This window comes from Carettochelys insculpta, chromosome 5 (assembly GCF_033958435.1).
Source record: "Carettochelys insculpta isolate YL-2023 chromosome 5, ASM3395843v1, whole genome shotgun sequence".
Classification (NCBI taxonomy): Eukaryota; Metazoa; Chordata; order Testudines; family Carettochelyidae; genus Carettochelys; species Carettochelys insculpta.
In genome coordinates, this window is record NC_134141.1 from 114,707,671 (window position 1) to 114,729,348 (window position 21,678).

The window sequence follows — 21,678 nt, forward strand, 5'->3', positions numbered from 1 at the left end:
CTGAGTACTACCTTAACCACTTACATGTGTCATCCTTTCTTCCAAACCCTGTCCATGTGTCTATCCTGAGGTGGTGAACTCTGGCCTGGAGATGAATACCCTCCTGTCTGAAAAACAGCTAGTACATGGCATGCTGCCATAAATAAGGACTGGAATAGTGGAGGATGTCTGACCCATGTAGTAGCCTTGAGGCTCAGGACTGGGATATCGAAGAGTGTGGAAAAAGGGGCTGAGATTTCAGTCATTATCTAACTATATACAAAAGGGTATAGAGATGAGATATTGTATGAAGTCTCTCCATAATGGGTGGATATGAGGAAAAAATGTGGAATGTGCATGTGAGGGTTGGTGTTCAAAACTAGATAATTCTAGTACAGGACCCAAAGACAGAAGAAAATCTTTGCCATAATTGTTAAATGCTAATTTAAGCATCCAAAAAAACCGAAAACAAAATCTTGTCTTTGTTTCTGAAGAGATTTAGAAATTGTCCTTTAGATATTTGGTCTGCAAAAGGGTATTCTGAAAAACTAGGATGAAAAGCTAGTCCCAAGGATAGCAATGTCAGATCTGAGGTGGCTTGTCTTAATTAATTTTCCTCAGCCAAAAGTTTCATTTTCTTAGTTTACTGCTGTTGTCTCCCCAGGTTCTTATCTTATAAAAACTAAAAGAGGCTATAAAAATTCCTTGAGCGAGTAAAGATGGTTTTCAGCTCATCAGAGTATTGTGGGGAAAGATGCTGCTGGTTCAGAGGGTTAATGGAGCATGGGGCATTTAATAGTCTGTTATGCTCTTAAAGGAGCTGGGCGGTGAAATTGTTGAGGGTAAATGATACTGGAATTCTTTGCATGGAAGTGAGATAAAAATTAGCATAAGCCATTGGAAGTGATAGAACTGGAAGCAAAACAGCAACTAAAACATGTGGATAATGAAACAAGTCACACTCTGCCCAAATGTGAGCTCCAGGTACTGATCACACAAGGAATTCAGAGTGAGATGATATGGTTATACTGGATAAATACGATAATCTGAAAGAAAATGTGGTTGCCTGAAGTGAGATGTTTAAATGCTCTTCTAGGCTTTCTGTTGTCTGGGGAATTCTTTGTATTGCATCAGGCCACTAACTTGATGGCAAAGTTTGCTTAGGATTATAAGACCATAAAATAGAATGCACTAGTGAATAAAGAAGTCATAATGTTTCAAGATGAAACATGCTCTATAAAGTGTAATTCTTAGAGTACCACTGTTCTCAGTGAATACTGCGAAGTCTTAGTATAACTGCATGATTATTGCTGAATACAAAGTGTTATATATTTTATTTTCTCACTTTTTGTAGTGCTCTAATTTACTTTGTTTAAAGGAAAAAAGCATTTGTTTGGCTCATTCTGGCAATTTTTTCAAGTTCTAAAGGTAAGAAGCACTTTATATTACGAATAACAAAAATTTGATTAACGTCTGTGTTGTAACTGAAGTTACAGCTAGCAGCCACTTCTAAAGCGGAAATGTTAATCTCTTATTAATGGCAGTATTGCCTAGAAGCTACAATTAGAAATGTTACTGTTCTAGTACAACACATGATACAAGAGAAATTATCAAAAATATAAAATTTGTGTGCAATCTTTACCTACCTACCAGAATTTTTACAGCTAATGTATAAGAATCAGATATTCTTGTTTACCCCTCAGTCATACCATGTTTGACTAAATTCCTGTAGTTCTCTGAATAGAAGTGCAAGCGTAGTGTAAGACTGCTGATCTGGCATTGCATTAGATTGAATTGTAGTTTCTAATCAGTATATGCCTAATAAGGAATATGGGTTAGCTGGTTAGAGGGCTGCATTTAAATAAATAAAATGGGAAGCTAAAAGTGTAAAGCAAGAGATACATACTTGTATTTTTATCCCAACATTAATAATAATTGCTGTCTTAATTGTAGTTTTTGTTTTTATATTTTTCTTTAAAATGTAAACAACTGTATATTTATAAAAAATATTCACATTTTACTTTTGTGAGGGGTTATGCATCTGTTTCATTTATTTCGGGAAGCATTATGTAATATTTCATTAATTATGTGTTGTTGGCATCATCTTCCTTATGAGCGATGGAGCTTTTCTGTCCTGCTGCCCTGTGTGCCACACAAGTATCTTTGCGAATGAAAGAAATTGGTGTTTCTGTTTTTACCTTTTATTCTGCAGTGATTTTAAAACTAGAACCAATGCTAGCAGTGAAATCTCTCTCTCACCAGCAGGTGTTGTCACGGTGATAACATAGAGGTTCACAGACAAGTGATACACAAACAATAGAAATCCCACTACTGTTAAGTGAAACCATTCAAGGGTCTAGTCAGCTCCTAATATCACTTATGTTTGTAAACCCTTACTATTTGGACACCTAACCAGCATGCAAGATTCCACGATAGCACCCCTTAACCCAAAGGATGGCAAACCAGTTTATAAACTTAAACAGTTAAATACTGTGTACAGGGATCATTCCGTTCCTGGGGTTCAGGCACTTGTTTGAAGTGAAGCACGTTTAACAGTTGTGGGAACAGGGCTCTGATCAGTTTCTCCCAGCCTTCAGAGCCATCTGGAGCAGAGTTTCCAAAGTGATTCAAAGGGGACTGCTGCTGCAGTAGCAGTGTCAGCAACCAGGGGCTCTGGGCCCTTTTGAAACACCATGCCCTTGTGCAGTTGCCCCCTTGCTCCTCCCGTCATCAGGCCTGCAACCTGCTTTTCATTGTTGTGTGTCACCGTATGTTCATTTTGTGTCTCTGTCAGTACTGTCATGTGGCTGTACCCTGAGTATCTGTGCACAACTTCGAAAATGCTAAATTTTTTTAGTAATGGTCTAACTAACGTGCTTGCTTAAATTTTAAATTTTCTTGTACTTTCCCTTTTGCTTAGAGCTGGTGTACCAATATGTTTTTTTGGACCTGAGCTCACTAGTGGAGAAGGCATGGAATGTATGTCAATCAGTTTTTTAATATGGATATTGCCCATATCGTACTATTTTAAACTGTTGAAAACTAGCTATTCCAATCTGCTTCTGTGCACTTCAGTTTTGTGTCTTTTCAGCAACAGTCAAGTTATAGAACTAGAGATGTTTTAGTTCTGGTTGTCCTTCGTGTTTCAAAGATGTGTAGTCCTCTTACTAAGTTTTAAATATATCTTTTTATTTATTTTTGTAGGCTTTTGTTGAAGGAATGAAGCTTTAAAAAGGAATTTATCAAATAAGAAAATGGGTGCAAACAGTAGCAGCATATGTGAGCTTCCAGAAAATGAGTACTTAAAAAGATTATCGGGAGCAGAGGCAATCTCAGAGAATGACCCATTCTGGAATCAGCTTCTTTCTTTTAGCTTTACTGCCCCAACTAGCAGGTAAGAGTTTGCTTGCTGAAGAACTGAATAATGGTGACAAATCCATTAACAATGATGCCAAATAACTTTTAATGCAGAACGGATTTATTTTAATTTCTTTTTGGGGGAGGCCTGTGTGGAAAGTCCACCTGAGTGTGGGCTGTTGGAATATCTTTCTATTATATTCTCTGTTTTCTGCAACTTTTTTCCTCCTATTAGCAACTATAGTCTTCCTTCTCCCTGAAGCCAAGAAAGATCAGTAATAGGCCTATAATGCTGTTTTTCTAAATAGGCCACTGGAGATGCTGAAAAACTGCTGGTGTTCCCTTTGAAGGAACTATAGCTTCCAGCTTTAGCAAATTAAAGTAGTGCCTTAGTTGCGGGACTAATCCTGTCAGTGCTGAGCACCTCAAACGCTCATTGAGGCTCCGTCTACAGAACAGAGATCTTTCAAAAAGCCCTTCCAGAAGATCTCTTCCAAAAGAATGTCTTTTGAAAGAGTGCATCCACACACACAAAAGCGGACCAAAAGAGTGAGCTGCTCTTTTGAAAGAGAGCATCCACACAGCCCCCCACTCTTTCAAAAGAATGTCCAGGGACTGAAAAATCAGGCCCCATGGGGACTGGCCTTTCAAAAGAAGGGCCCTTCGGAGTGTCTATGCATGTTTTCTTTTGAAAGAAGGCACTCTTCCTGAAATGGGAAAGGAAGAGCAATTTCAAAAGGAGCACCGCATTCTTTCGATTTACTTCTGAAAATGCTTTTTGTGTATTGATGATCCGTGGCACCTTTCGAAAGAACTTGCTGGTGCAGACACAGCCTGAGTGTAATGGGAGCTGAGGGTATTTAGTATTGCAGGTGACTGAGCTGTAAATATGTGCTCCCTTATAAGCTTATGTTCTTGTGCTATACAAAGCACAATCCAGACCAATGAGTAGCTGAAGGATTTAAGGTGTTTTTTCTGGAGAACAAGGAGCAGGGCAAAAGGTCTATACTGGTTTCAGGTAACAGACTCTCTTAATGCAGTACATATGGCACAATGTGCAACTTGGCTCTGCTGGCACATCATAGATGTAGTATTAAAAGTGAACCCAGGGAATGTGAGCCTATATTCATACATGTGCATATGGGTTCACATTTAACTCCCATAAAGGCCATTTGCTTTTTGTCTTCTGTCCATTTCTTCCTGCCTTGTTTTAAGCACCTTTCTACCAATGCCACAGGTGATACTTGAATGACAGTTGTTAAAACAGTTTGTGAGGATGAGACAATCTAAAATGTCCTGTGTAGTTCATTCACGTGCACATGCACGTGCACAGTCATGAGAAAAATTTTCTCTATCAGTTATCTTTAGGGTCAGTCTGGGTGCCCAGTGGAGTGGCACCTTCATGCTTCTGAATATAGAATCCTGCCAACTTATGTTCCTTTTAATCTTTTCCATCTAAGTGTGGATTTTTCCATCTGTATGGAATAATTATTATGTGCAATGAGATGTGCTAGTGTGCACTACCAGTAGAAACAAAAACCTAGCTGTGGGTGCTCTGGTAATCAGCTGAACTGCATTTGAATCTCTCTTGAGCAGGCACATATGCACACAGTTTACAGGGAACACTGCTGTTGATTCACCTGCTCTCTAGTTCCTTCTTACTGCCAGTGACAACTGGGCAGCTGGAACTTCCCTTGCTCTGTCTTTGGCAAGGTGCTACAGCAGTACTGCCTACGTGTGTGTGTGTGTATATAATGTTTCTCTTAGAGTGGTTGTTTAGGTAGTCTTAAGTTTCAGTTACAGGGGCTTCTCCCCCATTTTTTTTTCCTCAGTTGCCCTTGGGGAATGCTGTGGTCACTGGGTTTTGAGGACTGCAAGAAATATATGCCAAAAAGTGACCACCTCCCCTGTCCCACCCCACACACTCATTCTTCATCAGGTGTCTGGGTGAAGGTCACTAGAAAGACGGCTAGAAGATCTGTCAAGAATTCTGACCAAGGAGTCTAAGAGTGAAGAGTGACTGCAAGTCCTCCTCATGGATGCTGCATTCTGACCTCAGTTCAAACCTGATGTTGTAGCACAGCCCCAGAGTATGCAGCTTCCTTGGTGTGTAGGGTACCAGTGCCCTCTTTGAGGGACCAGGAGCCAAAGACAGATATCACTAAGGAGACTCGGTACTGTCATGCTGCTGCCTGGGACCATTTGACTCTTCAGGCAACAGTAACAGTTGTCGGTGCAGAATAAGAACAGGGTTGAGATGGGTCATTCTCTGGCCCGTGGGCCTAAAACCCAGACGTTCAGGCCAAAGCATGGAGAAGCATGATGCAGCCACGTTGATTTCTGCCTGGAGGAACAGTTGAGTCCAGGCCATCCATGATTACCAACGGTGTCTGTCTGCCACTCCCATGTCCGTTGGAAGCATTCCAAGTTCCTGAGGACATCGGCCCCTTCATGGCCCTTTTGTTTCCACTGAGGAACAAAATGATGCACAAGTGCCTCTGCTGCCTGGTCCGCTCCATTCCATGGGTAAACTGGCAATGATGTCATGCCGTTCTGTGTTCTGGGAGGAAGTCTGGGTAGTGGGAATGTTCAGAAGCCTAGTGAAGGACTAAATGAAGGACTATGAAGGGATTGGTTTGCTTGTCGGTAAGAGTTTGGCAGGTGGGAAGTGTAGTGAGAAGGAAGAATAAAGTCCTGACAAATGTACTTTCTTTGTGTAGCTAACTGAGGAAAAAGCATACAGCGCTTGCTTACAAAGTATCAAGGGCTCTGTATGTGGTGGTAAAATTATATTGTGACGTTTTACTGTATTCAGTATTTTTAAAATTTTAAGCAATATACTGAATGGAGAAAGGTTTGGGGTTTTTTCCCTGAGGGGGAGTGTCTCTTGGGGTCTGAGTCAGCAACCTTTACTTGAATCCATGTTGCTGTATCAGACCCTATAGATGTGCAATTTCTGTATATAAATATGGAGTGAAAACTGGTATAAAGAATTCAGTGTACCAAACACCACCAGATGGTGCTCTTGCATGACAACTAGGCTAGATGCGTATTTTTAGAGACCCATTAATGTCTTCTATGTGATTTAATTATAAGAGGGAAACATGAATGTTCCTAGTTAAGCTGTGCCTAAGAAGACCTGCTGGTTTACAAATAGTGTGAACATAGCTCCCTGCATGTCACTTGAATCGTTCTTCTAGCTGGATGATCTTGGTCACATGAGCGAAACAGATTTCAGCACTCATTGTGAGCAAAACAAGTTTGACCTCCTTAAGAAATCAGGTGTGACTGCTTTATTACCGTGGATATGAAATATAGTTATTCCTGTTCACTCCAGTGAACCAGTCATTTTCAACAATAACATGACAAGTGGCAAACCATTCAAACATGGAAGAATTTTTGTTTATTCAGAAATAAACCTAGTCATTTTAGTCTATTGCATAATTGAACTTCTCATCAACAGATGGTAGTTTTCAGGCTTCAATGAAAGCTATATCAGTGCTCAGTTGAGAAACTGGTAATTCTTCAAGGTGATAGTTTTTCATAGGTGGTGTTAAATTATAAGAATCTGCCCACTTTAAAGTTAAGATGGCTGTCATCTTTCATAAGCTTTAGTGTTTTTAGGGGTAGTCCTCTGCCTAGTAGTACTGGGAGTGGGGAAGCTTAAGAAATCTCTTCTGTCTTGTGGATGTTAATTGGTTAACCAATAGGTATATTGATAAGAATATGGCTTTCATATTACCCTCTTGCTTACTAGTGTGTTTACCAGCTAACTGGTTAACTGGCCCTTGGACGATAACTGAGGCAGTTGCCAGCCTTACCATGCTGGAGCCACCCTGTGTGTCATGGAACCAGCAGGGCCAATGGAACTCCATGGTCGCAATGGGACCTAGATTAAAATGGTTGTGTTACTGTTTAACTAGTTAACCATATAACATTCCTATTCTCTCTTCCAAACCTCTCTAAATTCTTGGATGTTGTGGTTAACAAGTTCTCAGTTGTTACCTGTTACAGTGGCTTCCTCCTCCTCTTTGGCTCTGAGATATAGGAGACAGCACACAAAGGTAATGCACCATGCTGTCTGTGAAGGAAGAAGGGGGATATCGGTATAGGTCTCGTGAATATTATGTGTACCTTTGATTGTTGTGATAGGGCTCTGCCATGTACTGCTGAGCAGATAAGTGTTAATAGCCGGAAGGAACTGAGAGGGAAACTATTTGCAGCCCCTTGTGGCATGAGTGATAACCATCAGGGACAAATGGAGAGGGACATTTGACAGATATTGCTGCTGGAACCTCAGCAGAGTTTGAGGGATGGAAGGTGAGCAGTGCATGTGAATGTGGTGTTGTGGGTGAGCAAGTAGCAATCTCTGTTAAGTTGCCCAAAATTTTCCATTCTAGAGGATTCTGCATCCTTATTTTTGAGAAGCTCTGATACCTCTGTGTGCTGTCAGGTTGCGGGTATTCATTAGGAGGACTACTCTCAAGCTGCAGAATTGCCTTTTTTTAGTCCCACAAAATACCCCTTGTTTCAGCCCCTTTGTCTGTGTACATCATGATAATCTTTAATTACATGATCACGTATGACTTTTTCCTACTAGACTTCTGGCTCATTTGGTTTACAGGATGGACATACAAGGGCCTAAATTAAGGTTACTCAGGTTAAATGTGGTGTTTCCTAACTTTCAGTTGCTTGACTTAACAGCGTAAATAGTGTTTGTACATGTGGAAAAACTGTTAACAATCTATAGGTCTTTATCTAGCTTTGGACATGAAATGTGATGTTTAAGTTTTGCTCTCAAGTCAGGTAGAGCAGTATACTGCTGTGCCGTTATTCCCAGTACTATTGTTAGTTACAGTGCTTTCATGATGGAAAAATTAAAACAGAAGTAATTAAAACAGATGTTGCTGAAAATCGTATGCTTAATGTTTACTGTTCTACTTTGTTCCATCCCTGGAGTTTTAGATATCGCTATTGGAAGAATAGTGTGTGTGATCCTTTAATGGAAAGCCATAAAACGAACAACTCTTATGTTGTGTTAATGTGTTGCGTTTTTTAAATTGGTACAATAAATTATATGCTGTTTTTCATTTGACATCTTTCTTATGAATAGTCTATTAAAGTCAGCATTCCCACAGTATGAATTTACTGAATGAGCTGATTCTTCTCTGTTTTGTGAATGATGGCAAAGGAAAAGCTTTGCTTAGTCAAGGGAAAAAAAGGACCAACATGGCTACAACTGCATGAGGGGGAAAAAAAGGCTGCATAAGGGAAAAAGCTGTCAGGAAAGCTCCCACCCGAGCTCCCCACAAGGGGTGGTTGTCCACTACAGTTTGGATTTTATTTATGCCTTATGAAGACTCGTTGGCCACTGTTGTAACGTGTGAAACTGCTATTTTTATGGGTGGCAGTCTGATGCTTGAGCTGTAGCCAATTTTTAAAAACAGAAATTCTATTTCTAATGCTTTGTCATTACATTAAAAGGAGAGTGGCTTGTCAAAAGAAGAATTTTTTATCCTGTCTCCTGTGAGCCTTTTCATGTGGTCAGGCAGCAACTTTTACTCAGTTTGTGACATTTTTGATGAAGTCTCTGGGCCAGATTCTGGGTCAGTTACACTAGTGTAAATCCAAAATAAGGGAGTTGAAATGAATGGAACAACTGTAGATTAAATATATTGATTTTTTTAAAATAGGATTCTGGAATTTTGCTGTAATAATTGAGAACAGAATCTGGCCTCTGCTAATATTAGAGGCTGGACCAAGTCAAATATAAAAAGCTAAAAGGAATGACAGCCATCCTTTTTAGGCAATAAGTTGCCTATCTTAACTGCCCCCCTCAATATTTTGTAAAAAGTTATATTTTACAGGAAGTTAGTCATACCTGTAGGAAGCGATTACAAAAATAGAAGCACAAAATAAATGCACCCCTCCCCCATTAACCTAAGATCAGGTGCTAACAGATAGTATAGTCTGTTCAATAAAGCAAAATGGAATTCTGGATTGTCCTAATAAAATGCTGTGTATGCATAATAATTAGTGTAATACAAGAGTCACTCCATCTGGGTAATGGCTTATAATAAGAGTGAATTAGTAACAGATTTGTTTGGTTCACTGGCAGTTCTGGAAAAATAATAAAATCATGCTGGGGCAATCTTAACTGGTTGTAATAAAAGTTAAGGAATTTTGGAAACAGTGAGATTTACAAGGGATGGTTTCTCCTACCTTCTTTTAAATCACTAGCTTAGTGGTTAGGGCACTTTCCCAGGAGGTGGGAGAGAATACTAGAACTTGGCTGTTCTCCCTCCCAGATTAGTGTCCTAACTACCAAGCTATGGTAATTTACTTACTCCCTGGCTGAAAGAATATATAATTATTTACACAAAGTGGAGCAGCTTCAACAGAAGAGCTTGAAATTCATCCCAGAATATGTTTCTAAACAATCTGGTTAGGGTACTCATCTGAGAGGTGGGAAGGCAAGAATTCAAGTCCCTGTCTCACGTCAGGCAAAAGAGGGTTTAGAACCTAGGTCTCCCACATTCTAGACAAGTCCATTGGATAAAAGGAGGTCTTACTTTTCTTTCTTGGTTTTGTGAATGGCATCTCAGGCTTTGCAAATCTAGCCAGAAGATCAACATGTGTAGTTGATAAAATGAGCTTTGTCATATTTCAGGGCTGTTAGCTGTACATTTCATCTCTGTAGTCCAGCACGGTCATGTACTTTCAGGCTTCCAGCTTACCTCTTCGTCACCTGTTTGGAAATAAGACATGTCACCACCCTTTTGGATAGGTTATTCCTTAGCTGCCCAGCTTCCTGATTGTACTAGGAGACTTCCCAAGCAGTCCTACTTTGCTTTCCTCCTCAGCAACAGTTAACAGTGCAATTGCCACAGTTATTAGTTACCACACAGTATTTCCTCTTCAACCCTTCTTTATTATTAAAGTAAAAAAGTGTTAGAGAACATATTAATAAAGCAACCTGCATATGTGCTAATTAGTTTGCTAGACATCACCCTACCTCAGACACAGGCTCTGTCAGGAGCAGTCCTTCAGCATTCTATCCAAGGGGTTTTCTTTGTGGTCATCACAGCCTTCATTCAAAGCAACCACTATCTTATTAGATTGCTGATTCTGGGAGACTCCAAGCCATAAATCTCCTGGTAACTATAGAAAGCAATCTTGGAGCTTTTAATAGGATATTTTAAGAAAATAACGTTGTGGTGGGGAGAGGAAAGTCTTCTGGAATAGCTTCAATCAGTATTGGCAATCGTTAAGTCTTACAGGGCCCAAGTATGCCACCTCTATTTGTTCTTTCCCTAAGGACTGGGGTCTTTTGTGGACCAGAGATCTTGTCTGTTGGCTGGTTCAGGCAGAAGGTCCTGAGTCAGTTTAAAATAAATTTGTCTATATGTCCAAAAATCCTTTCTTTGTTTGCTTGGTCCCCATCAAAACCAGTTTGAACTGGTCCATGGAGGGGACTTTGAAGGACTGATAATGGAGGAAATGTACTAACAGCCTCCTCCTACTATATACAATAAATGCAATGCCATAATAACACATACATCAGGTATTATCAAGTTTTATTACACTGCAACTCCACTGGATCTTCAGGGCTCCGACTCCTGGCCCCATGCTTCTCTGGGGCCTATGGGGGCTTCTGGCCCCTTGTTGCTGTGGGGCTGGAGCCAAGTGCTGGTACACTGTACCAGGGCATGCCACCCTCCCCTCCACACACATGCATACACAAAAGCACTGAGTGTGGACATAAATTCACTGCCGGTTACTCTCCTGTTGACTCCAGTGCTCCAGCAGAAAAGGACAAGAAAGGAGAGGCTATGGGAGAGTTTTTTGTCTATCAACCCAGAATAGTGTGGACAGTGCGGTAAGTAGATCTAAGCTGCGTCAGTTTGAATTACGCTACCATTGTAACTCAAATTGCATAGCTTAGATCGATCTGTCCCCATAGGATAAGTCTGCCCTTAATTTTGTAGGATTGAGTTTTTGGCAGACTAATGATATCCTATGATTATTTGGCAGACTAACAATATCTTACGATTGTTTGACTGACACCAAAATCATGAAATATTTTGGTTGACACAATTTAGCATGTTAGCAAATTTAGTTTTATCAGAAAAATGTTGCCCAGCTTTACTCATAATTTGCAGTGGAATCACAGAATACTCACGGGTCATACAAGTTGGACCTTACCTTGTTGTAATGTTTCTCAGGTGTCTCTTGCTTTGTATGTGAACATATTAAATTAAAGCTTCTGCTCCACCCTTTTAAAAAGAAGCATTTATGCAATGGTAAGTTGATTTTTGTATGTTCTTGCTAAATTAGCGTCCCAATCATGTGTAAATCAACTTACATTTGCTTTGAATATTGCTTAAAGTGCTGTAGTTTTAAACAGATAAAGTGCTGTGCAAATAAATTACCTTCCCTCCCACCTAGAAAGTGTTCACACTTTAGTAAAATAAGAACCACTGTAAGGTCTGAAGTAGGGTAACCATATTTCCCTATTCCAGATACGGGACAGGGAGATGTTGGGGAGAAGAGGCGGCTCCTTCCAGCTCCATCGAGGCATGGGGAGCCGGGAACCATTTGGCAACCATGAGGGTGGGTTCCCCATGCCTCTGGGAGCTAGGTGGCAGCCACGTGGGTGGGCTCCCCGAGCCCTGGTGAGCTGGGAAGCAGGTGGCAGCTGCTGGTACTCCTCCTGGCTCCCCCAAGTCTCGGGGAGCCAGGAAGGAGGCAGCAGTCACGTGGGTGGGCTCCCAGCTCCCCATGCCTCAGGGAGCTGGGGAACAGGTGGCAGCCACACCAGTCCAGCTCCCGGCTCTCCCTGGCAGCAGCCATGCTTGTCCGCCTCCCACAAGCTGCCAGGAGCCACATGCAGCCAAGCGGGCCTGGTTCCTGGCTCTCCCGAGCCATAGGGAGCAAGGACCCGGGTGGCAACCACACTGGTGCATGGCAGAACTGGCCAGTAGCCACTTCTTCCACAAATGCGGCGCAGTTAGCCCTGTTTTGAAAATAAATTGGGACACATTCCTGGGGCCTGAAATATGGGGCTCTCCTACCAGAAGTGGGATGGATAGTCACTCTGGTCCAGCGGTTCCCAAATTTTTCCAGATGGAGACCCATTTTGACAATTCAGGAAGACTTGGTGACCTAAGGCAATTCAAAAATGGCGGGGCGGAAGCAGTGCTGTAACTAATTTTGCTCCTTAGGTAAGAACATAAAATTGCACCCCCTCATGTTTATATATTCATGGTACTTATTTCATAGAAAGGGAAGATACACTAATAATAATTAATAAAATAACACTAATCAAATATAAGGCACACAAAATAAACAAAAACCAAAAAATAAACAAAAAAAGCAGTTATGTAGTACTTTAAAGACTAGCAAAATACTTTATTAGGTGAAGAGATTTTGTGGGACAGACCCACTTCTTCAGATCTATAGCCCTATCAGAACCGACTCAATATATAAGGCACAGAGGTCCAAAAATTGTTGTCAAGGTTGGCAAATCAGATAGAAGAGCAGAGAGAAGGGGCTGGGGAAGTAAGTGTTAGGTCAAACATCGAAGTATGTGAAAGAGTCCTTATAATGGGTGAGGTAATTGCTGTTCCTGGTATCGAATTTGAATATGGAGGTTAGTTCCGAGCATTCTCTCTGTAGACAGTTAAAGTCTCTTTTCTCCAGAACACAGACTCTCAGGTCTTCAACAGAATGGTCCACTCCATTAAAGTGCTGGCTGACAGGTTTGTATATTTGGAGATGTTTGGTGTCTACTCTGTGTCCATTCATTCTCTGGCGAAGAGTGTTTGCAGCTTGCTCAATACACAAAGTGTGTGGGCATTGCTGGCACATGATGGCATGTCTGATGTTAGTTGAGAAACAGGAGAACATGCCCATGATTCTGTAATTAATGTGGTTAGGACCAGTGATGGTATCTCCGGAATAGGTACGTGGACAAAGCTGGCAATGGAGCTTGTTGCAAGGAAAGGTTCCAGGACTTGTATTATTGTGGTATACTCTGTGGTTGCTAATGAGAATTCTCATAAGGTTAGGAGGTTGTCTATTGGAGAGAACAGGCCTGTCACCTAGGGCCTTCTGGCGTGTGGCATCATGATTTAGGATAGGTTGTAGGTCTTTAATGATGTGTTGCAGTAGTTTGAGTTGGGGGCTGTAGTTAATAATGAGTGGTGTGGTGTTGTTGGTTTTTTTGGGCCTGTCTTGGAGTAGTTGGTTTCTGGGTATTCGTCTGGCCCTGTCATTTTTTTACTTTTCCTGGTAGATAATTAAGGTTTATGAATGTTTGGTAGAGATCCTTTAGTTTTTGGTCTCTGTCAGTAGGATCAGCGCAGGTGCAATTGTATCTCAGGGCTTGACTGTAAATGATGTGCGGTTGTCATTATGAACAGAAGGCAGCCAGACAACTCTCCAACACCACATCTCCTCTGATCCCACTTTAGAATTCCCCTCCCAGTGTGGTGGTGGTGGTGTTGGACTGATCAGTCCTCATTGTCTTGATCTTTCCCTTGTTAATACTCAGTCCAGTCATTGAGGCAGTTTTGTCTAGTGTTGCAACCTTTTCTTCCATGCTTTCGTTTTGGTGCGAAAGGAGGGTGACATCGTCAGCAAAATCAGTGTCCTCCAGCTGTTTGACAAGTGTCCACTGAATGCCCCATTAAAGGCCATGTGGTGTTCTCCTCATAATCCAATCCACTGTGATCAAGAACAGGAAAGGTGACAATAGGCACCCTTGTCGCCCTCCTGAGAGTATGTTGAAGGATTCTGTGAATGTCTTGGCATGTTGAGGGTTCTTACGTTGAATGGATCAGGCTAATAATTTTAGAGGGGGTGCCACAGAGTTGCAACATTTTCCACAGTTTATCTATCAAAGCTGTCAAAGGCTTTTTTGAAGTCTGTGACATTCATGTACAGGGGGAAGTTCCACACAAGCGACTGTTATGTGTTCACTCTGAGAGTTGCTATTTGGTCGGTAAAGGATCTCTCACTTTGGAAGCCGGCCTGTTCTTCTCTAAGCTGTCTATCGATTTCTGTCTTCATTCTCTCTAAGAGAATCCTATTGAACACTTTTCCTGGAATAGACAGTAATGTAATGTCCCGCCAGTGCTTGCAGTCCTTCACGTTGCCTTTGTTTAGAAGCTTGATAAGGTGGTCATGTTTCCAGTTCTGTGGCATCTCATCAGTGTCCCAAATTTTCCCAAATAGCCTATACATCATGTTGACCGACGTCTCACTACCTGCCTTGATTGTTTCTATGAGGATGTTGTCTGGAGCAGGTGCTTTTCTGCTTTTTAGATGGGCAATGGCTTTTCTTATTTCTTTTTTGTAGGTCTTTTGAAGTTTATTAACAGAGGTATATTTGCAGATGGTAACTCCAGAGGTTCCATGTTGGCAGGGTGATTCACAGGCTCTTCAAAGTGTTCCTTCCATCTACTAAGCTGCTCACTTGCATTTGTTAGCACCCCCCCCATCCTATACTAGTTGATCCTTTGTATGCTGTGACCAAGTTAGCTTCCGTATGCTGTCATACAGCTCTTCCATGTTTCTCTGTCTTGCAAGTTGTACCTTTTGTTGTGCAAAGGTTTCCACAAAGTTCTACTTGTCCCGTTTTACAGCCTTTTAAACATCTCTGTTGGCTTCTAAATACAGTCTGTGAGCTTACGCCTTGACTGCTATTGTTTTACTGTTGTTGATTACTGCTTTTGTGTCCTTTCATTTCTTCACTTTTCTCAGAGTTTTCTGCTGTGATCCATTCTTTGTGACATCTTGTCTTCTTTCCCCATGTTTTATCACACATCTCCTTCCAGGCTGTTCTGGTGTGTTCCCCAGTTTGTTCCACAGTAGCACCATTTGGGATGAGGTTTGTCAGAATTGCATATCTGCTGGACAGCTTCACTTGGAAAATGGCTCTTGTCTCTATATCCTTCAGCTGCTCTGTGTTGAATCTGAGTCCCAGCTTAATTGCTTTTGTGGTGTACCCCTTGAGCTTGAACTTGAGTTTTATCATGACCAAATGGTGATCTGAACCTACATCTGCTCGTCTTCTAACGCAGACATCTTGCATTGATCGTCTGAAGGAACTGCTGATTCAGATGTGATCACTCTGGTTTTCTGACTGGTGTAATCCAAGTCACCTTATGGATCCCTTTGTGTGGGAAAACACCACCTATCACCAATCCATTGAAGGAACAAAACTCACTAAAGAGTGCCTCATTTTCATCTATGTTGCACAGGCTTTCTTTTCCCATGGTCTCTTTCCTGCCTGTATTCGTGCTTCCAATTTTTGCATTAAAGTTGCCCATCAAAATCAAGATATCTTCTTTGCTTTCTGGTTCACATCACTTTGTAGTTTCTCACGGAAGTCTGTTTACATTCCTCAGCTGGTTGGTGCATAACATTGCACAATCACTACCTTCTGCACTTTGGTGTAGAATCTGGCTGTGATGATGCATAATGGTACTGCTGTCCCATTAAAGCACCCGATACCTATTTTGATAACATTAGGCCCACACCTTCTGTGTGTAGTGTGCCATCGTCTTCATGCCCTGAGTAGATGAGGGCTTCACCTGATGCCAGCTATAGCTGTCCACAGGGTGTCCATTTTATCTCTCACAAGCCCAAAACTGCAAGCTTGTACTGTTCCATCTCTGCTGCAGTTTGTGCTGTCTTCCTTGCTTGATACATAGTCTGAACATTCCACTTACCAAACTGGGTGGTTGTTCAAGGTGAGAGAAGGGTCTCGTGCGCGGCAGCTTCCTTTTGGCTTTCCCTACCACACTTCATACTCAGTCTGTGTGGATTGCCAACTCCTTCCAGGGCTTGTACAGTTGTAGATTTGTTAATCCTAACCCAATCCTATTTACCTCAGGGAGAGGTGATCCAAATTAGTCTGGTTTCTACCTTTGATCCATATGGTTTGAATGACCCTTCCAAGAGCTATAGCTCCCGCTGGCATAGCTGTTTGGGTCATTGAGACACATAAGCCACCTCACCACAACAAGGAATGTACCATGGGGTGGCACAGGAAGATACGGTGCTCTAAAATGCCAGTGTAAATCGGGGTACAGTGCTGGTAAGTGTTCCCCCCAATACAGTAAGCTACTCTCCTAGTGGAGATGGTTTACGAAGAGTGCTGGCAGAGGTCTTTCCTTTTGTGCCTGTCATGGCCAGTCCACCATATTAAAGCACTGCTACCACTGCACTTTCAAGTCTAGCCAAAACCATTGCCTCAGAATTATAGTTACATGCAAAATAGAACAGATTGTTCAGCATAAATAGTTAACACACAATCCAAGGGACCATTGAAGTGACCCCTTCAGTCAGAGGGAGGAAAGGAGTATGGGAGAGCAACTGACAGGAGAGTTGTTAGTGGGTTATAGATTGTTTTGTAATAATCCATAAATCCAGTGTTTCTACTTAGTCCATGATTTTTAGTGTTTAGCATAATTAAGAATAAAAGCTTCCAGGCTCATCTTTTGAGACAGGTGTAGTGCAGGTTTCCTGTGAGCTTGTGGACCAATAGGTCAGATAGCGAATGAATGGCTCTTGAAAAGTATTGATGTAGTCCAACTGAGGTTTCTTTCATTCTATGACAAATGTACAGGGACTTTTGAAAGCTTACGTGATAAAGTCGAAGGCACTCTGTTCTATGCATGTAAAGCAAGGCGCTTCCTGGGATGACTTATTGCTCCAAAAACACTTGATTGGCAGGTAGAGGATGGACTGCAACTCCTATTGTGGTTGTGGTTTATAGGTTACTTCTCAAATTTGTTCTCGTGTGTGGGTGAGTACTCTACTGAACTACATGACTTTAAGAATGTATTGACCCTTATACTGCAAATCATATGTACTTTTTGGAAAAAAAAAAGTCCTACCTGACCATAAGGGTGCCATTACTTCATGGGAGACTTTTAGCAGGGTAGCAGGGATTGGAGTTCTTGAATTGTGGTCTGTGATCAGTACTCTAAATAAACTTCTTGAAAAATAGTCTTTTCTTATTCATCAGTACTGGAAAATAGTTTGACGTCTAACACTGCTACATTGTGAATTAATGAAAGCATCCATGCTTCAGATAAGTTTCCATCTTTATATTCATTCATTAACTAAACAGCATCTCCTTGGGGATTGCTGTGCAAAGCAAATCCAATAGCTACTGCTAGTGGTGTTGCTCTCATGCCACCTCATGAATCTTGGCTGATGATATGCAGAGGCATTTTCTGCAAAAGTGGTTAATATAGTCTATCTTCTGTCTCCATAACAGAAAAATTATTCAAGGCAACTTTTTCCACTTCCTGCACATATTTTTCCCCGCTTGAGTTTAGTTTACTGTTACAGTTTACATGGCAGCAGCTTTCTTTGCATTTCCTGTTAAGTTTTGCCTGAGCTTCCTAAAAATGGGCTGATTTTTAGTTCTACACTGCACCCTCTTCATAAGGCATCCTTGGGGGCCTAATAATAACTTTGAGTAGTAAAGGAATAGTGTTACACTGTTTGGGCACGGTAGCAATGCTGTACTTGTGGTGGAGGCACTTCATTATGACCTTCCCCCCAGGTGCCTGTAACTCTTGTGCTGAGATTTTGCAGGCGTGTTTTTACCTCAAGTGTAAAATTTTAAAATGTCAAAGTACAATTCTGTGTTTTTCTTCTTGCTGTCTGACCTTGAGGAAATGGGGCGCATCTGGTTTTCAAGATTTTAATTTTATCTTTTTACTTTTTTCTTTTTTTCGTGGTGCAAAATGACTCAAGTGGTAGAGAGCTTCATGCTGTCCAGTCATTTTGACCAACGCAGGAAATCTGCTTCCTCCAAGAGAACAGTAGTTTGTTTTTTTTCCCCCAGTTTGCTTTTTGAAATAAGGGAACAAAAACTGTTAAAAATGTTACAGTTGCAAAGTCAAACACTTGAAATAAGAAATTCAAGAGGTATAGTTATGATGATATTGTCCCTTCATGCTGAAAGTTTGTCCTGAAACAATTAAAAAAACTAAATTAACGATGCAATCTGAGTTACAAGAGCCTTTGTCTTTTTAAGCACCCCATCCTTTCTTGAAGGATTCTGATTATATTGTATCCAGAGATTGCACCCCCACCCCTGGGAGTATTTGGAGTGCAATAAGTGTTCTCCTAATCTGTTGGCGTCAGGAGAGGATACGTTCAGATGACAAGCAGCCAGGTTTTTAAACAGAAAATTGAGAAAAGTCCTTGTTTCTTTTAGAGCCAATAAATTAAAGTGTCTGTAGGCGTTGACTCTGTTTCCCATTTATATACCATTTGTCTTCAATTATAGATATGTTTCTAAAGCTGAAATAAGAGACCACCTCCGAGATGAAATTTTAGTATTTCAGAAAATATATATGGGCAAGTAAGTATAGTTTTTGTGAGCTTCAGCTAGAGAAGCTACTATAAAGCAGGAAACAACGCAGATGTGAGTTTCTACAAAAGGAGCATAAATACAAATTGTTAGAGGCAGGATAATAGATATTGTGGAAGACGACTGCGTTCTCTTTCATGCCTGCAGTTAATTCACTGTGCTGTAAGCAAGTCCAGTGCACAGGATAATATGCTGACTCTTTTTTATTTATTTATTTTTAAATTCAGTTAGATGGCTTAACTCACTAAAGTTGTTTGGTCTTTGGGCTATAATGCTGGCTTTACTACTGAAAACCTTTTTAATAACTCCTTTGGTCCTACCAATTACCTTATTTATTGAGGAATGTAATTATTTTCTCCAGATATAGTCCCCTCCTAACTAAGGCGGTATCTACGCTTAACAGCTAATGTGGCTTAGATGAAGTGCTTCAGTGTAGAAAATTGCTGTAGTGATGGGAGGCATAACTCTCATCACTGTAATTAATCCACCTCCCTGAGAGACGGTAGGCAGATTGGTGGAAGAACTCTTCTGTGTGGGATTTTTGCACCCCCCGGACAATATAGCCAACTTTTCAATGGAGCCCAGTAGAGCCCATTTTATATATATATATACAAAGCTTATATCTGCGGATACGAAATGGATATCCACAGAGTTGACAGGACTCCTGCCTGGGAGTGTGCAAGTGGCTTGCAACCACTGGCATGACCAGAGTCAGTTAGCAGTGAGCATGGTGACTGCCCCAGTGAGCAGAGCAGTGGCAGTACAGCCTTACTGGCAGGGTTGCCAAAACTAGGTGCTGGCCCCTGTTAAGGCTACTTGACATGCTGCTGCTTTCACTTCTGTGGTTTGTGGCCTTCTTGCTGGCCATGGCCCCGGTGGTCTCATCTGTTGCTAGAGCCCTGCAGCTCTGTGCATCTTCATCTGGGTTATAAATTTTGTATCTGTGCAGGACTTCAGTCCAGTGGTGTAGTCTAAGCATCTCCTTCAACCACTTGGATTTTGTTTTTAAGACTGTGTTTTGGAAAACATGGGTAATACTCAATAAGTGGGGGAGAGTGACTTGGCTAATTGAAAAGGCCATTCACATGCATAACGTTGTATAATAGGGCTACTGGGGCAGAGATTCTGCCACTGCTTTGTGGTGAACTTGGACACCATCCGTGATTTCACTCTGCCTCAGTTGCTCAATCTGTGTGTTGATGGCAGTGATGTTCACACACTTCTGAAGTGCTTTGAGATGTAGATGAAGAGTGCTAGAGGCAGTTATATAGGGTTCTACCAAATTCACTGTGTATTTTGCCAATTTCATGGTCATAGAGATTTTAAAAATTATGAATTTCATGATTTTAGATACTTAAATCTAAAATTGCATGGTGGAAGTCACAAAGCAATTGTGTGTGGGGGCAGTTTATGGACTGCTGTTATTCCTTTTGCACTGGTGATGGTGCTGCTTTCACAGCAGAACTGTGGGACATGTAGTTAGACTGTGGAACTCATTTCCAGAAGATGTCCTTAAGGCTAAGAGTTAAGTAAGAATATATCAGAGTTGCAGTTAACAGGAGAAAGAAGAGTGTTTTGAAGGGATATATGACTTGATATTTGAAGATTTAAGAACAATCTAAACCTTAGGGATTAAGATTGGACCTTGATGGGAACAAACTATCTCAAATCTTTCCACTGTAAGGGATTTTCCTTTCGAAAGGGGCATGTTAATGAGCAGGTTCAAAGATGCTAATGAGGTGCTGCAATGAATATGCAGTGCCTCATTAGCATAATGGAGGCCACAGCAATTTGAAAGTGAAGCTTTTCGACTCATGTGCCGCCCGTGGAGATGGGACTTTCCTATCTGGTGATCAGAAGAAGGGCTTTTGAAAACTGGGGGGGGTCCTTTCGGAAGGTCCTATCTCCATGGGCTGCGCTTTCGAATTGCCGTGGCCACCATTATGCTAATGAGGTGCTGCATATTCATTGCAGCACCTCATTAGCATATTTCGAACCCACTCATTAACATGCCCCTTTCGAGAGGAAGGGGCATGTGTAGACACAGAGCTAGCCACTGTTAGAGACAAAACACCGGACTAGATGGAGATGGACCATGGATCTGATGCACTATATCATTTCTTATGGGCCTTGTTTACACTTGCCTCCAACTTTGAAGGGGGCGCGGTAATCAGGGCGATGGGGTATTTACTAATGAAGTGCTGCGGTGAATGTGCAGCACTTCATTAGGCTAGTTCTCCCCCACAGCAACTTTGAAGGGCCAGCATGCGTGTAGCTGCAGGCACTTCAAAGTGCCCGTGGCTACACGCATGCTGGCCCTTCGAAGTTTGATATTTCAAAGTTGCTGCAGGGGAGGGCTAACCTAATGAAGTGCTGCATATTCACTGCAGCACTTTATTAGTAATCTCCCATCACCCTGATTACCGTGCCCCCTTCAAAGTTGGGGGCAAGTGTAGACCCAGCCACAGAGGTCTCCATGGGAAAACAGTGATTGGTTTGGCTAATCCATGCAATCCTATTTTTCTGTAATTTGTCTAACAAATTTGAGGGTGAGTGGGAGAGCTGGCCCTCCTCAGAACTAATCTGCTTCATATTTTATACCACTAGAGAGGTTTGGGCTTCTGGATATACCTGTTGGTTTTACATGGAGGAATTCTATTGAGAACATGTAGAATGATGTGTAATTACTGTATGAGTGTGCTAATTGGGAATGTGCAAAAACGCCTCGGGCAAAACATCTTAAAAGGAGAGAAGATATGAGCTCTAAAGAAGGCTCTTGAGTCACTTTCTGCCACACATCAAGTGCACTGCTGCCTCTGGGCACTTCTGAGTACACAAGACTGGCAGCTAGATTAGTTTGTTTGCTCATTCCTGAAGTCATGAACATCTGTGGTTGTCCCCTTCCTCACCACAATTTCCTACTGTAAAGGGGACTGAATAAC

General features: G+C 41.6%; 1 protein-coding gene across 4 annotated transcripts in view; it reads left to right on the plus strand.

The window, feature by feature from the left end:
* Positions 1-21,678, plus strand: part of DYM (dymeclin) — a 416,064-nt gene that overhangs the window by 6,535 nt on the left and 387,851 nt on the right. For all 4 annotated transcript variants that reach the window (XM_074995795.1, XM_074995794.1, XM_074995797.1 and 1 more), the window contains exon 2: positions 3,184-3,373. In XM_074995795.1, coding sequence (XP_074851896.1) covers positions 3,234-3,373 — 140 coding nt within the window. In that variant the 5' untranslated portion in view covers positions 3,184-3,233. The remainder of the gene's footprint in view (positions 1-3,183; positions 3,374-21,678) is intronic.